Raw genomic sequence first — 15,390 nt, forward strand, 5'->3', positions numbered from 1 at the left:
TGTACGAAAACACATTGTTTGCTTTTTCCCACCCTTAATAAATTGCATTAGAGAGAGTCGCTCAATAACGAACGTCTGCTTTAATCATTCATTTACACGCAAAAAGTAATTCAACCGGATAATTACAATTTTTGAAAAATATATTCAGTGACCCGCTAAAAGATTAATTTCCTCTCGCGTTCGCTTCGTTAATTTTACGAGCCGTCTGTCTTAATTCTTTACTCTGGTCGCTCTCATTGTTCGTTCGGTCTCGCTCGCTCCGGTGCGCAGCGCCGACCTTCCTTTTATTTTTCGCATTTCTGTGCCCGCTCGCGATAAGAGCGGACTAGTTTTTCTCGCTCGCTTCTAAATATACAAATATATAATGTTGACGCAGATTGCGAAAAATAAATAAATAAATTGGGACGCGATGCCAACGAGCGAGGACCCTCCGCAGCAGTACCTCAGCGACATGGAAATTCTGAGTGCGCCGAGTCCGACCAAGCTGAGCGAAGGAGGACACATGAGGAGACGCTACAAGGCCCACAGGTTCGTAAATCGCTTTTCTCTCGCTCGCAATTTTTATACATGCCACTTTTAACGCGCCGTATTCACACTATTTGTATGGGCACCGCTCTTGAGAAGATGCAAAAAAATATTTAGTGTTCATTTGGAACAGAAATATGATATATAAAAATTTGCAAAAAAAAAATAAAAACATTTAAATTAACAAAAATTTAATTTTTTAATTATTTAAACTTACTTTTTATTCAGTTTCGTTCAGTTTATCAAAATGTCAAATGAATCACCGCCTACAATTTTATTGTCTTTTACTTTTACTAATGGTTTTCAAAAATTGAATGTAAGCATCAACAATTATGTGATTGGACATATGATTGTAAAAAATAAACAACATTAATAATCAAATTTCAAATTCACGAGGAACATCAATAAAAATTTTTTTTTCTTAAATTTATTACATAAAAAAATAATAATTGATTATTTATTAAAATTTTTTAAATATATCATAACTCATTTCTCGCTAATTATTTAAATGTAAGGGCTTTTGAAACTTAATTTTAATACAGGCTGCAATTGAAGAAACTTGGAATTGTTTTTAAATTCTATTTAATTTCTACTTAATAATTTGCAGACTCTCTAAAAAGAGGAGCGTCCATGACTATTCGACCTACACGGACGACGGTGGTGAGAGCACCACCGAACTTCCTCAATGGGCTTCACCGCAGATCAACGTTTCAACTCCGATCAAACAACGATCAGTGTCCTTGGTGAGGAACTTTAATTTATTTTTACCCAGAGCTGATTTTTTTCTCGTCTAACTCTTGCGCGTTTTGTTTGATTTCAAAGACCACACTCAACAATTCGCTCGGTCAGTTATCGGCGAGCAGTTCTGCGCTGCTTCAGCCTCGAATGGCGCAGTTGGAGACTTTGGAGGCCAAGGTATAAATACATCAATTGTTAATTGTACTTATTTTTTTCTCCATAAAGAACAGAGGAAATTTAAGCCAAGTCAGTCTGATGAATTATTTATTTTTTATTTTCATTTGGATGGAAAATTTTCCAGTTGAAAATGTTTTTCTTTTCTTTCTTAATAAAGAAAAACAACAAGACGCTCAAAAAACAAAATGATTTAATTTTTTTATACAGATGGCAAGTATAGAAGTTTCCCTGAGCTCGACCTCCCTTACCCCGACGGGGACGGGGATAAGAAGGACGAAAAGAATGGCCCCCTCGCCCACCCCCCGTATCGCACCTTCACCCGTTTCTATGCTGAGTGTCCGGTCGTCCCCTTCGCAGCCCACTAGAATCGAAGTAGTTTCATCACCTAGAGAAATTATAGAGCCGAGTAGGAATAATAATTCTTTGAGTGATAAGGAAAATGTGATTCAAAGGTATGTGCAATTTTTTTTGTCATATTTCAATTGAAAGTTTTGCACTAATTAAAAAAAATAGCATTTATTTTTATTTAAAATTATTTAAATATAACAATAATGTATTTTAAGTGTTTGTAAAAAAATATAAATTTGATAATTTACTAAATGTGAGCTTTTGAGTTGCATTAAATTGTAATTTATTTGATTTTTATTTAAACTACAAAATAAATTTATTTACTTATGAAAATTTTATTCCTCCCAAGCAGCAAATTTAACTAACAAAAATGAATTAATTTAAGAAAATAAGAAGTATTATTAAAAAAAATAATTTTTTTTCGCAACTTTTTATTGTCAGTTTGAAGAATAAACTCGGTCCTGCGAGCATAAACAGTTTGAGTAAAGGGATGAATTTAAGACTGGAAAGCAAATCGCTCACCCCCGTGAGCCCCACCGAGAGAAAAATCCTGGAAAACCGAGTGGCCAAATTGAAACAAGAGATCGAAGGCAAAAGAATCGCTGTGAAAAACCTCAAATCCACTTTGGATCAGTTGGATATCACAGAGTATGATAGTTAAAAATAATAATTTTTTTTGCTGATTTAACAAAAAAATTGTTATATTTTTAGCAACATAGACGTGCGGATACGGCAAGCCGAGGTGGAATTCCAGCTGGGCAGAGAAGAACTGAACCTGATGTCGCTGACAGAGGAGCTGAGAAACGTGACCACCAGACTGGAAATCGGAACCACGCAACCTGCCGCCGTCCAAATAATACCGCAGACCACCAACCACATGACATTATTTGGGTATGGACGAGTGTGACATTAAAACAAAAAATGTGTGCAACAACTTTTTTGTCCTTACAGCGTCGTGTCGGCGGCGATTCCGAACCCACTGAGCATGCAGGCGGTTCTTTTGCCCGTCACAATTCTTTTCGACCCGTGCAACCCGGCTTTCGGCATTTCGGAGCAAATGATTCCGCCGGGAATTGCTGCCGTTGAGTGGGCTAAGGAGGATTGCGGACTCAAACCTAATGACAGGTATATTAAAATTGTTTCAGTTTTTTTTATTATTGTTGATTCTACTCAATTCAACTCAGAATGAAAATATAATCTGTAATTTTTTCCTTAAATTACAGATATAATTGTAATTGTATGAATCAAATAAAAATTTTCCCTAAAAAATTCAAGATACCCAATAATTATTTGGAAATTGTAATTTGCGATTTTCTAGTAAAAAGGCTATATAAATTTGCAATTTTTTATATCTTGATCATCTTTGGAAATTTAATTTTAATTTAATATTTTTTTATAATTATACAAAGCATAAAGGCTGGCTGCGCTCAGAAATTTTTAAAAACAAGTGTAACATTGCTGATTATTTTCCGAATCAACAAGTTTTTGTATTTAAGCAATTTTATCTGAAATTGGGTGATTTTTAAATGGTAGTTTTTATTTCAATATTGGAGGCTGGAGGTAAAAGTAAAATAAAAATATTTAATAATTAATTGGTTGCTTGAAACAAAAATTCTTATCAATATCTTCTTTATGTACTCAATTTTGTAATAATAATTTGAGAATATAAAATAAAATATTTTTATCACATAAAATCAATTTGTATTAAAAAGGGTAACACTGTTTCTCGCGGTTTTCTCAGCACTAGATTTTTTCCTTAAAAATTAAAACTATTTTTGTAAAATTAAATGTTATAAAAAATGCTGTACTGTTGTTTTATAAACCCGGCATTTTTTGGTTTATTTGATATTTTTAACATAAATCCATTTTCTTTGTAAATATTTCCAGGATAATTGAAGCAAATGGGCAGCTGCTGATAAAAATGAAGCAGGACGCGTTCAACAACCTGCTGAAGTCCGGCAACATCACTCAACTTCGCCTCGTCGTTCTGCGCTCCAGTCCGATCGCGCCTCAACACAAACCTCCCGAGTCACCGGCGGACGAATCAGAATCCTATAACGACGAGCCGGACAAATTTCGAAAACCCAGCGTGGAGCGCGCGAAACAGGAACGCGACTTTCTGCGCGCGGAGAACCTGCGGCTGTCGCACCGGATCTCCTACCTGGAGGAACAAGTGTCCGACCTGATTTCGGAAACTCCGAAGCCACCGACGCCGAATCAAGTTTTGAACCAGCAGCGCGGCAAAAAGGAAGTGCACGTTTTCCAGAAAGGATCGCACACGACCAAAATCGTGTCAAACGGCCGCGAGATCTCCGTCCTGGCCAAGGGTCAGTCGCCGGACAGGCCGAGGAACCGGTGGCAGGAGGAGGACAGCGACAGCCGCAGCACGCGATCCCTCGACGTAAACAAGTTCAAACCGGCGCCGCCCAAGAAGCCGCAACGGCTGAGCCTCCTCAGGGCCACCAGTCTGCAGCAGGGCATCGACTCACCTGACCCGGTCGCCCCGAGGAAACCGTCCAAGCGGCCGCACAAGAATGTGGTCGCCGTTCGCTCCGAGCCGTCCGTGCAGTGGGTCAAGGACCATTCGGCCCCTTCGTCGTGTGTGTTGCCTACAGGGGCGCAGTACCACAACCAGCACATGACCAACTTTGACGCCAGAGAAAACTGGTGCTGACCTTACAATCATCATTCGTGTTCAGTTTTATTAATAATTATTACGGAGAACATTATTTGCTTCAAAATGTGTTGTTTATTCTTAGATATCTGATTGAAAGTCTCCAATTTTAATTTCTGTTTGTTTAAATTCACAATCAAGGAACAGTTTTTTTTTCTAAATTCACCAAGCAAATTAAAAGAAAAATCTATACAAAATCAAATATTTTTTAACATGGCTAATCAAGGATCGAAGAAAAGTTTTGGCTCTAAAGAGTTAAAAAATTATAAATTTTATTTTTTATTATAAAATCGATTCCCAAAAATTGAGATCCTTTGCAGACCATTCATATAATATAATCAGTAAATTATTACCTTTTACTTAAATAAATAAAATTTAATGAAAAGATTTTTTGTTTTTTTTATTAATATTAGCATCAAAAAAAGAATTTCAAAAGTTAAAGCAGTTCGCCTTTTAAAATATATACAGTCAGGTATACTTTTGATTTGATTGCATTTTTTAACAAAGTATGAATATTTATCAGTTTTAAATTAGGTAATGAAAAAATTAATTACATAAACTGTTATATTGGAGACTTTCAACTCAACTCATCCTAAAAATACCGTCCATTACATAGTACCATTATTGCCCAGCTTCTTGCCATTTTCAAGGGTGACTTAATTTCTTAAATCGTATTAGGTGTTTGGAATAATTTAATGTCTATTTTCTCGTTGAAAATTGAAATTTTATTTGCTCATTAGAACTTCTTAAATTTAATTTGGTTGAAATTATTTATTTTTTCCACATCCTGCTTTTCTCAAAGATGTAGGCGCATTTATTATTATTCAGTATTATTTGTGGGGCCAAAACCGCAAGATGCTTTATTTTGTTGTGAGAGAGATTTAAATCAAACCGTGAGTAATTTTTGTAATATTATTAAAGAATTTTGTAATTTATCAAACGAGATTGTTGTGTGTGGAATTGGATGTACAAAATAAAAGCCGTTGAGATTATATAACTCTTACATCAATTTTATTACTGCTGAAGGGAAAATTACAATGGCCATCAAGATCACTGCGAAATTACACCGAAAAGAAATCAAAGCCGATCAGAGCGCGAGGCGAAATCAATCAAAGCGACTTTTTATGCGGTCAAAGGATTATATACGAAGAAGAAGAAGAAGCACCTCGGTCGATAAATTCGCGAGCCGTCTGCCCAGGCGGTGGTTTTTGTTGTTTTGCAAATACAGCGGCAAAGAACAGAGGAACCAGCGGCAGCTTTTATTACATTTTTTTTTATCTCAAAACTGAACATGGTGTGCAATGACCATTGTAGTTTTGCCATTGGTAGGAGGGAATAATGAGTCTCTCAGTAATTACATTTTATTTACGGCCAAAGCTCCTCTGTTCTTGGATTAATTTGATTTTTCTTTGGAAAAAATTAACTTTTGTGAATATGCGTGTGTGTTTGTGTGTTTTTATAATTTTGATGTGACAGGAATACAACCGTCACTTTTGCATTGAGAGTTTTTTTTTCCTTTCTTTTGTTTAAATTTAATTAAATACATTCGTGTATAGAAGAAGTACTTATACTTGGAAATCGTACAAATCGAAAAATCCAACATCCACCAGTGAGTTTTGTGTGTATAGTACTGATCTTAATTCCTTAGTACTTTGTGTGTGTGTGTTTACGTGTTTATACAAATAAGACACAACGATAGTATTATTTTATTTTGCCTGCCTGAATCAAAACTAATCTTAATGTTTCCACACCGATTTTATTTTTGATGCGGATTTTTTTTTTTTAAATTAAATTTTAAGTGTTGAGTGTATTTTTGATTTTTTTTCTTCCAAAACACACTGACTTTTTTGCTATGGTTAATAATTCCAAGGGCCCATTTATACATACATGGATTACTTTGACGTTTGCTACTCGCTAGAGATTCACATATCGCCCTCTCAGCTTGATTTCATCCAGATATATATAATTTTATTTGTTTATGAAAAGGAATGTGTTTTTGCTCGGCTATCAATTACATCAGACATTTCTTCTTACACCTTAGGACGATTACAGCTAACAGTTTTTTTCTTTTTTATGCAATTGTAACTTTACTGGTTTATCAGCAAATCAATTGAAAAACGACGAGAAGAACTTTACAAAATCATCAAACTAATTAATTAATGTAGTTTGATAATCACTCTTGCTCTGCATGTTATTTTTGTTAATTTACACAATCATAATTTAATAATTATATAAGCTGCCGCGAAATTTTTACCTTAATCGAATTGATATTTAGTTTTTTTTGTCAAGAGCACCAAATTTCTAATTCATCGGCGCTCTTGGCATTAAAATTGGACTCTCTATTTTTCATCATCAAATGGCTGCTTGACAATGCTTTTCCGAAGTTTGGCCTAAAGTAGAGTGAAGAAAAATTTCCAAGCTGATTTATTATTTTTTTAATTAAATCGTGTGCCCTTCGCTCCAGAATGATGATAAATCCGTATAGTTGGCTAGGTTATACTGCTTTCTTGATTCTTTCTTTCATTTTAATTTTTATACATGTACAATTGGAATTCGCTAATATTCCCTTATGGACACTCAACTTAAGCCTACATGGCAAGCACGTACCCCCTTCGCACTTAAGTAGTTAATTTGCATCGAAAATTACTTGAAAACCCCAGTTTGAAGCACTTTCATCATGCGCTGAACTCTCGAAGCTGAATGAAAACTATTTAACATTTTTTACCGTTGGCGCCTTTTCTGAATAATTTTTCTCAAACTACGACGCGGAAATCAGAATGTTTATATAGAAAAGTGGCGCGATTTTTACTCTCCTTTCCCAGCAAAACGACGACGACTCCCATGTTTGTGTCCTTTTTAAAAGTAGTGATTGAAAAATAGAGACAAATTTGAAACCAAGTGGCAGCAAATTGTGCTGGTTCAATGCAGTTATGAGACACAATAAGTACAAATCAGTAGATCATCTCTAAACATGCAAAAATACAGGACTATTTTCGTCATTTTCTTATTATGAACAATCATAGACGTGAAGCGATCTGGTTGTTGATTTGAATTCTTTGCACCCCCAACTAATATATTATTTTTTTGCCGCTATGTAGCATTATACATATTCAATTTAGAAGGTACTCTGAGAGATACATAATGCAATCTAATCGTAGTGTGTGAGTTTGATATATTAACACGCGGTTTTTTCTGCTCTCTTTTAAAATTTACACCCAACATAAAAACTGACTGTCGCATACTATTGTTAACATAGAGGTGTTTGTTTTTTCTGAGTGTGTGTATGTGTGTGTGAGTGAGTGTGAAGAATTCTTACGTAAACACGGCAACTCCCCGATGCACCGGTAAATTAAAATTATCAGGAGAGCCTCTCATATTTTTCACAATTTTAGTTTTAATTAATTGTTTTGATATCTCTTACTCTTTTGCTTCAAAATATTTGTAAGTTGGATTCTCGTATCCATTGATCTGCATGTTGGCTACGTGGCGCTCCTCTGGTGTTGCAGCCTGGTCGACTTCAATGAAGCCCTGCAGAAATAAAAATTTATAAATATATTACAGATATTTCAAAAATTATTTGAACTGATTTTAAGAAGTATTATTTGAGCCTAAACAAATAAGTGTTTAAAATATAATTTGATATAAATATATTATATACGAGAAAAGTATTTTTTATTATTTCGCTGAAATTTAAATCTCGTTGATACATTTTTATAATTTTGAAAACAAATACGCTACCCAAATGTTTAACTTTTTTTATGAATTTACCCTGTTATTTGTCTAATTCATATTAAAGAGTTAATTTAATTTTTAGAAATTTCAGTTTTTTCTTAATAAGTTTTAGAGGCTAATTCATTCCTGTTATAGAAATGCCCTCTATCCACCAATAATTACTAATCAATAGAGGAATAAATTTCCAATTGAAACAATTCTTAGATTTCGTGGAATTTGTCAAAGTATTAAGTGAAAATTTTAGCACAAATTACATATAATCTTTTAAACATTGTTTGTTGCAAATTAAATATTGCTTATTACCTGATTTTGAGGAGAGCGAGCGTTCCTTCTTCGCAGGACAGCAACTCCAACGAGACCAGCAGCCATGATGGCGACGCCGGCGAAGATCAATGTGAAGTAGACGCTCCTTCTCTCTCTGTGGTACACCTCACGGCGCACCGAGAAAGTCTGCAAACGAAATTCAATTTGATTTCAAATTCTTTTTCTATTTATTTTTTTTTCTTACGGGTTCTCCGTGGCTGATGTCGTGGGCCTGGGCGTGGGCAGGTTTGGGCACCGGATCGTGCTGGCTGTGCAACATGGCTGGGGCCTCTGCAGAGGGCAGAGAGGAGGGCAAGGCCCTTTCCTCCTCGATGATGTCCGAGTCGTAGTGGGTGTCCATCTTTTGACTCTCGGCACGGCGCTGCGCCTCCTTCTCGTGCATCCGCTCGGCCTTCCTCTGCTCTTTGCGCTGACGCTCCATCATTTTTTGCCTGTCTTTCTCTGCAAAATCAGATTTTTGTTTAGTTTTAATTAATTGTGCGAAAACGGAATTGAATAATTGAAATGTCACATTCTTAGCAATTTTTTTAGCAAATATATGCTGGTTGAAAGCCCTTTTTTACTTTCTTTATAATATAATAATATTAAGAAAAAATACACTCCCTGCAAAACGATGCTTAAGAAGTTGAGTTTCCAAAAGCAAGTGCAAACCTTTGGTATTGTGAGATTATATTTGATTAATTTAAACCAAATTTTATCAATTTATATTATTAAAATTAGATTAAAAGGTAATATTGATTAAAGTTTATCTAAAAAAATATTATTTATATTAAAATAAATTCCATTAAAATATTTAAAAATGTGATTCAATAAAATGAAATTTTAATAATTTAATTGTTTAATACAATTTATAAATAACACTTAAAAATTGCAATGAATTATTTTTTAAATTTTTAATTAAACCAAACAAATTATACCTTCTTGTCTTGCTTGAACTTCAGCTCTGAATTTGTCTAGAATGGCAGCCTCAGCGTCCCTGGACATGGACAGCAGCGATCCAGGAGTTTCGTCCTTGGACCTCAGGGCGGTCAGGTAGTCTTCCATCAGCACTCTGATCTTGGCAGCCAGCTCAGGATAGCTATCGTTCGTTTTTAAAATTAATCTTCCATCAAAAAGTTTGAATCGATTCTTACTGGTCGAGCATCTGGAGGGACTGGTTGACCATCTTGTCGATGTCGACAAGATGCTCCAAAGTCAAGCCGCGCTCTCGGTCGGCCTGGTCGGGGCTGGAGACGAGCAGGTGGCGGTAATGGGCGATGCTGTGGTGACGGTCTTTGTGCAGGGATCGGAGCAGCTTCTGCAGACACTTCTGAACACGGTGTGTCTGCACAAAGAAGAGAAATTGAATTAAAAAAACTGTTATTATTATAAAAATGATATTAAATTATTACAAGAAATGCTCTTTTTTTTATTCATTTATAAGATTAAACAATTGATGGATTTTTGAGGGGAAAATTGAATAAAGCAACCCTTACGTTTGGTGGGTTCTCGCTGAGGGCGTCGGTGTAGCAAGCCATGGCCTCCTTTTTCCTCTCGTTGATGTGCGCCATGACCCTCTGCTGGTGCATGGCGGTCAACTGGTGCTTCTCAGCGTCGCCCTCCTCCTCGAGGGCCTGGACGGTTTTCTGGAAGCGCTGCGTCATCTTCTTCTTGAAGTCGTCGGCCGCCCCAGGGTCGTTCTGGCGCATGTCCTGGTAGCGCTCCTCGAGGTCCGACCAGTCCTTCATGACCTGCACAGTGAGCAACTTGAAATTGAGACGCGTGCGCCACCAAGCAAGAACACATCAGGCTAGCCCATTTAATCACTAAAAAATGCTAAAGCATCTCAAACGGACTCTGAAGAAATAATTTTTTTTATCCTTTAATTAAAAAAAAAATTGTTTCTTTAAGAATTGGAAAAAAAATCAGACAAATGTTTTCTCGCCAAAAGTCTCTCAATTAGACCAAAATAAAAAAAAATTACGTGACATGCAGGCTCAAATTCTGTTTGAACCGTCAGAAGACGAAATTTTTTTCAAATTTCTTTTTAAATTTCAGACATTCAATTTTTTCTTAAAGAATGAAATAATTTCTGTTAGGGATATTCAAATTTTTAAATGAAGAAAAGTTTTGTTTTTAATAATAATAATAAAAAAAAAACATCCATGCTGATTTAAATTAAATATAAAGTGCAGCCGAAAATAAAACAAGCGTTTCCCACCTTGGTGACTTTCTCCCTGTGCATTTCCTCAAGCCGCTGCTGTGCCTCTTTGTAAGCCTGGTGCTCGCCCCGAGGGTCAAAGTGGGTAAAATAGGGGTCAGGGGTGGGCACCTGCTGGCCGGTGGGCTGTACCGGGGTCTGACTGTTGGCGAGCGGCGAGGCGCTGGTTGGTGCGGGGGTGGGCACGGCCGCCGCGGGGGTCGAACTGGCCACCCCGAAGCCCTGCATGTCATCCGAGTCCTCTCCGGCGCCGTCGCCCTCATCATCCTGGTCATCGCCGTAGTCATCGTCGTCATTCTCGTCGTCCCGGTTGGACAGGTCGTCGGCGTCCTCGTCGCTGTCCTCGCCGTCGTCCTCATCGGAAGACGTGCTTGCAGTGCCCTCGAGTCCGACCTTGTCGCTCGAAAGCACCTCGGCCATCTGACTGTCCTGTTCGGCGCCCAGGGTGATGTCGATTGGCTTCTTCGGCTTCATGTTGTCTGCAGAAACAGAAAAAAATCCGGTTCTGGTCAAATTTCAATTTAATATAAACCTGGATTAATTAAAAATTGCATAAAATTTTATTTAAAAATTGAAACTTTTTTATTTGATTTCTAAATTTTATCAAGATTTTGAAAAAGTTTTAAACTTTACTCGACTATACTGAACTTTTTGAATTTTATTACTGAAATTATTTTCCTTTGTTTAAAATGCTAAATACAAATTCTTATTTTAATTATTGTTCATTTAATAGAATTTTTTTAAATAACTAAATTTTTAAATTGCATTTTAGGCTCTATTAAATTGTTTTAATGCAACAAAATGAAGCAATGAACGCCAGCACGCGTGGAAAAAACTTTGGCCTCTAAAACAATCAAGGATATTATGGCAACCTTGTTTGAATACTCTGAGCGTGCCGAGATTAAATCGCGTTTTTTTTCGTTAAGCCACGGAGCAGCCCTGCTATTCACGGGCTTGCATGTTTGTTCAGAATTAATTTAAACGCGAGCAACGGCGTGGAATTTGTGGGAAAGGGCTTAATTTATGCAATTGGCTCTGCTATTTCGCAAGCGTGCGAGACTGTTACTCAAGAAACGAGGGTTGAATGTGCGGGGGAAAATAAATCGCAAACTAACACACAAAAAATGGAATTTTTTCCAAAATTAAAATTCCAGCCGAGCTACTTTGCTGCGAAATATGCGTGCGAGGAATGCAATATATGCTAAATTGCGGAGTGAATTTATTTTTCTGTCGACGACTATTTTATTATTTTTTATTCGGTCTCTCACCCTTGGCATGCTTTGGACAGCACACAAATTCCACCCCATTGAAGAGGGAAATTCCGCAGGGCAGCAGCATGGCAAAGCTTCGCAGAGTCATGTCTCGACTCTGACAGGCCAGGGCGGCCGTCTGGTTCCACAGGGCAAATTCCCAGCATTTGGTCTGGTTGTGGATGTGGTCAAAGAGGCAGGTCTCAGGTACGAGAAGGGCATCGGATTGGAATGGACCCTCTGAAAAAATAAATCAAAGCCAACCGGTTACAAAAACGAAATCATCAAAAAGTGCCGTCGAATGTGAGGAAGAAAGAAATCGTGTGCGTTTTGGGGTTTGGAAAAATCAAGCAACATTTATAAAGCGAGGGTGTACACGTGTATGCATGTGAAAGACAGGGTTAAAGGGTAGGACACTCTCCCAACCCGAGAAAAAATTGTTTTTGTTGTATTTCGTCAGCGGACGTTTTTATGGCGCGATCCATTATGGATGAAGCTTATTTATGACGTTTGATAAAAGTGGGTCGCTTCATCTGTGAGGATAATGTGCATGGTTTGTGCAATTGGAGAATTGGGTCACTGCGTCGTCTGTTGGATGATTCTGATTCAAATCGATTCTGAAGAATACATATCAGACTGAAACTATAATTTATTCAATACTTCAACATTATCATTTGAGCTCCTGTAGAAATTGCAGTATTAATAATTTGGGACTAAATCTACAAATTTATTTAGTTTTTTTTCAATGTAAGAGATTGTTTTAAATAAATGAGCAATTTTGAGGATTTTTATTGATATCGGTGATGAAACTAGAAAAAAAACATATATTTGGAAAGAAATAGATTTGGAAAAATAGAAAGAAAAAAAATTCTTTCACTAGTACAATGTTTGAACAAAACTTTCCTCCAATTTTTTAGTAAATATAATAAGAAATATTTTAATAAAATACATTTATATTTGCTATAAATTTAACAACATAACACTCATTACAGCAACGATTTTTTTGGTGGAAGTGATACAGGGAAATCTTGATTTATATTCAACAAGAAGCTACCTAAATAACCCCTGAGCAATTTCCCATGTGATATTTTGATGGTTGGACAAATTTAATATGAATGGTGAACAATATGGAAAAAGTTTGTATTTAAAAAAAATCCTAGCTATTTTTTTTTAAATAGCCGTGTAATTAATTTCTCACGGATATAATTATTACTCCGCTCCTTATCAAGATTTATTAGAATTTATCATACTAAAAAACACCTTATTTAATTCAATTACCTACCAATACTGAAGTTTTGAATTTTAAAATTATCGCGTTATAAAAAAACAAGCTTTGTCTGAACTCTGAACGCGCGCTGTTAATCAGCGGCGCGTGTCAATTTGGCCGAGTACAAGAAAATGAGATGTCTATCAATATAAAATAATCAATTTTAATGAATTATGATACAAAGTTGATGATAAAAATGATTTAAATTGTTATAATCACGATCAGAACAGAGCAAAATAACATTTAAACTTGAAATAAATATAATTTTAAGAATCACCCCACTATAATCACGATTCAGAGAAATAGCAATTTATTAACATTTTGTAAAATAAATCAGACATTTTTATCTATGTAACTAATTAATATTCGCTAAAAAAAAATCAAGAAGAATGCTTATTAACAATTTCATTGTTTTTATTTTCTGAATGAGACGTTGAAATTAATTCAGTCTAATTTGTAATTTGCAACTTTGGCGAGGCAGTCTCGTCGCAGTAGTTGAATTTTGCTCGCGACACAACGAAGCGTAGCAATGCCATAAAATTTACGATGCCGTCAAACAAACACCCTCAGAAGCAGCAACAACAAACAGCACCTCGTTAAAATATCCCCGGCCGCCGCTCTCTCTCGCCGCAGCGGCACTCAAAGTGCTCGCGGCGAGCGCCTGCAAAAGTGCCAACCATGCAACCCGCCCGTCCGTTCTGCATGCCGGTTGCATACTTCTCAAATTAAACACCCCCTCCGTCTCTCTCTCCGGCTCCAAATTGCACCGCCGAACTAATGGACGCGCTTTTATTATTATTGCTTCGTCCAATTCGCTTGGGTTCGTCTTTTTCTGGCAGCGCAACAAATAATAAAGCGTCACAATGAAATATTCAGCCGCTCGACGGATTATGTAATTGGCCGGGCTGTGCTTTTGCGGAAGCGATGATTCTTTAATGCGCACCTGCGGCTTTTCATTTTGCATCCTGCACCTGCTGAATTATGCACGTAAGCCTCGATGAATGGGAAACTCTCGCGGTTCGCGGCTTTTTGAATTAACTAAAGAGCACAAAAGTTCGTTTGACGCGTGGCCGTTGGCGCATGAAAAAAAGGGAGAATGCGTGAGTTCAACCTTTTTGTAGTCGGTGGATTAAAAATTAAAAACGTTCAAATGCGCATGAGTGAAAATTCGTAATGGAGATACACAATTATAAAAAAAAATCTAGGTCAAGGCACACAAATTATGAAACAAACTCTTATTTCTTACAAATTGCAATAAATTATATTTTATCCTTTAATTATCTTTTTCTTTTAATTGTATTTGTATATAATTAAAAAGAATACTTACTGAATGCCTCATTTTACTAAGTATTTACAACAAATAGGAGCATTTTTTTTGCAATTAATGAAAATATATTGAAAATTTGTTGACATTGTCTACAAAAATTCAAACCTAAAAATCACCTTTGCAGAAAAAGTGAGGCTAGGTAGCTGTTTGCCCATTGAAACGTCCCGTGTTAATGAACAGCCAACTCAAAGGGCTCGATTAAGACTGACATTTGAAAGCGATAGGTCGCAAGTCAGTAAATTCAAATTTCTCGTGACAGACATTCGGTGTCTCAAAGCAAATTATTATTTCCACTCGGAGGACGGTATCGGTTTCACAGCAGTTGGGCGCGCGCGAATAACAACCCTTTGAGACAGGGCGGCTGACAAAGGGCCGAAGTTTTCTTCTAATTGATAGCACGTCGTCGAGCAGGTTCGGTTTGCAAGAAGTTTCGCGCCCGGCGTAATAACAGAGCGGCGGGCACGCGTTCTCCGCGTGTCAAAGGCTGGCCGCCCCTTTTACAAAGGCAGAATGCGTGCCAAAGGGAGAGAGAGAGAGTGTTTGCCCGCCGGTGTGTATGGAAACAGCAGCGCTCGCTGGCAGTGGCGGCCGTGGCAGGGTCGGAAATATTGATCGCAACAACTTTTCTGCGCCGCAGCCCTCGCTATTGATTGCCTTTCCACGCAGCGGGCGGCTCCTTTTCTCTCTCTCTCTTTCTCGCCACACAGCCAAAGGCGAAATAATGTTCTGGAATGAGACGAAAGAGAGAGAGATTGTGCTGCATTGTTTCACGGACTGAGCGGCGGCACCGCCGGAAAAAAGAATTTAATTTCGCTCCGTGGCGCGAAA

The 15,390-nt window shown here is 37.0% G+C and overlaps 2 protein-coding genes across 3 annotated transcripts in view; one reads left to right on the plus strand and one right to left on the minus strand.

Annotated features, from left to right (window-relative positions):
* Positions 1–6,342, plus strand: part of LOC132199413 (uncharacterized) — a 7,189-nt gene extending 847 nt beyond the window's left edge. Inside the window, exons 2-9 of the mRNA XM_059624091.1 lie at positions 377–528; positions 1,133–1,268; positions 1,348–1,440; positions 1,648–1,892; positions 2,230–2,436; positions 2,500–2,679; positions 2,740–2,913; positions 3,676–6,342. Coding sequence (XP_059480074.1) covers positions 410–528; positions 1,133–1,268; positions 1,348–1,440; positions 1,648–1,892; positions 2,230–2,436; positions 2,500–2,679; positions 2,740–2,913; positions 3,676–4,462 — 1,941 coding nt within the window. The 5' untranslated portion in view covers positions 377–409 and the 3' untranslated portion in view covers positions 4,463–6,342. The remainder of the gene's footprint in view (positions 1–376; positions 529–1,132; positions 1,269–1,347; positions 1,441–1,647; positions 1,893–2,229; positions 2,437–2,499; positions 2,680–2,739; positions 2,914–3,675) is intronic.
* Positions 5,452–15,390, minus strand: part of LOC132199412 (amyloid-beta-like protein) — a 74,603-nt gene continuing 64,664 nt past the window's right edge. Inside the window, exons 4-11 of one of the 2 annotated variants that reach the window (XM_059624089.1) lie at positions 11,987–12,208; positions 10,719–11,197; positions 9,994–10,239; positions 9,652–9,842; positions 9,436–9,596; positions 8,703–8,959; positions 8,498–8,644; positions 5,452–7,990 (exon numbers count right to left, since the gene is read on the minus strand). In XM_059624089.1, coding sequence (XP_059480072.1) covers positions 7,880–7,990; positions 8,498–8,644; positions 8,703–8,959; positions 9,436–9,596; positions 9,652–9,842; positions 9,994–10,239; positions 10,719–11,197; positions 11,987–12,208 — 1,814 coding nt within the window. In that variant the 3' untranslated portion in view covers positions 5,452–7,879. Of the gene's footprint in view, positions 7,991–8,497; positions 8,645–8,702; positions 8,960–9,435; positions 9,597–9,651; positions 9,843–9,993; positions 10,249–10,718; positions 11,198–11,986; positions 12,209–15,390 lie in introns of both variants that reach the window. The other variant, XM_059624088.1, reaches the window with a different exon arrangement.

Source organism: Neocloeon triangulifer, unplaced genomic scaffold (genome assembly GCF_031216515.1).
Source record: "Neocloeon triangulifer isolate White Clay Creek 2 clone unplaced genomic scaffold, ASM3121651v1 ptg000014l, whole genome shotgun sequence".
Taxonomy (NCBI): Eukaryota; Metazoa; Arthropoda; class Insecta; order Ephemeroptera; family Baetidae; genus Neocloeon; species Neocloeon triangulifer.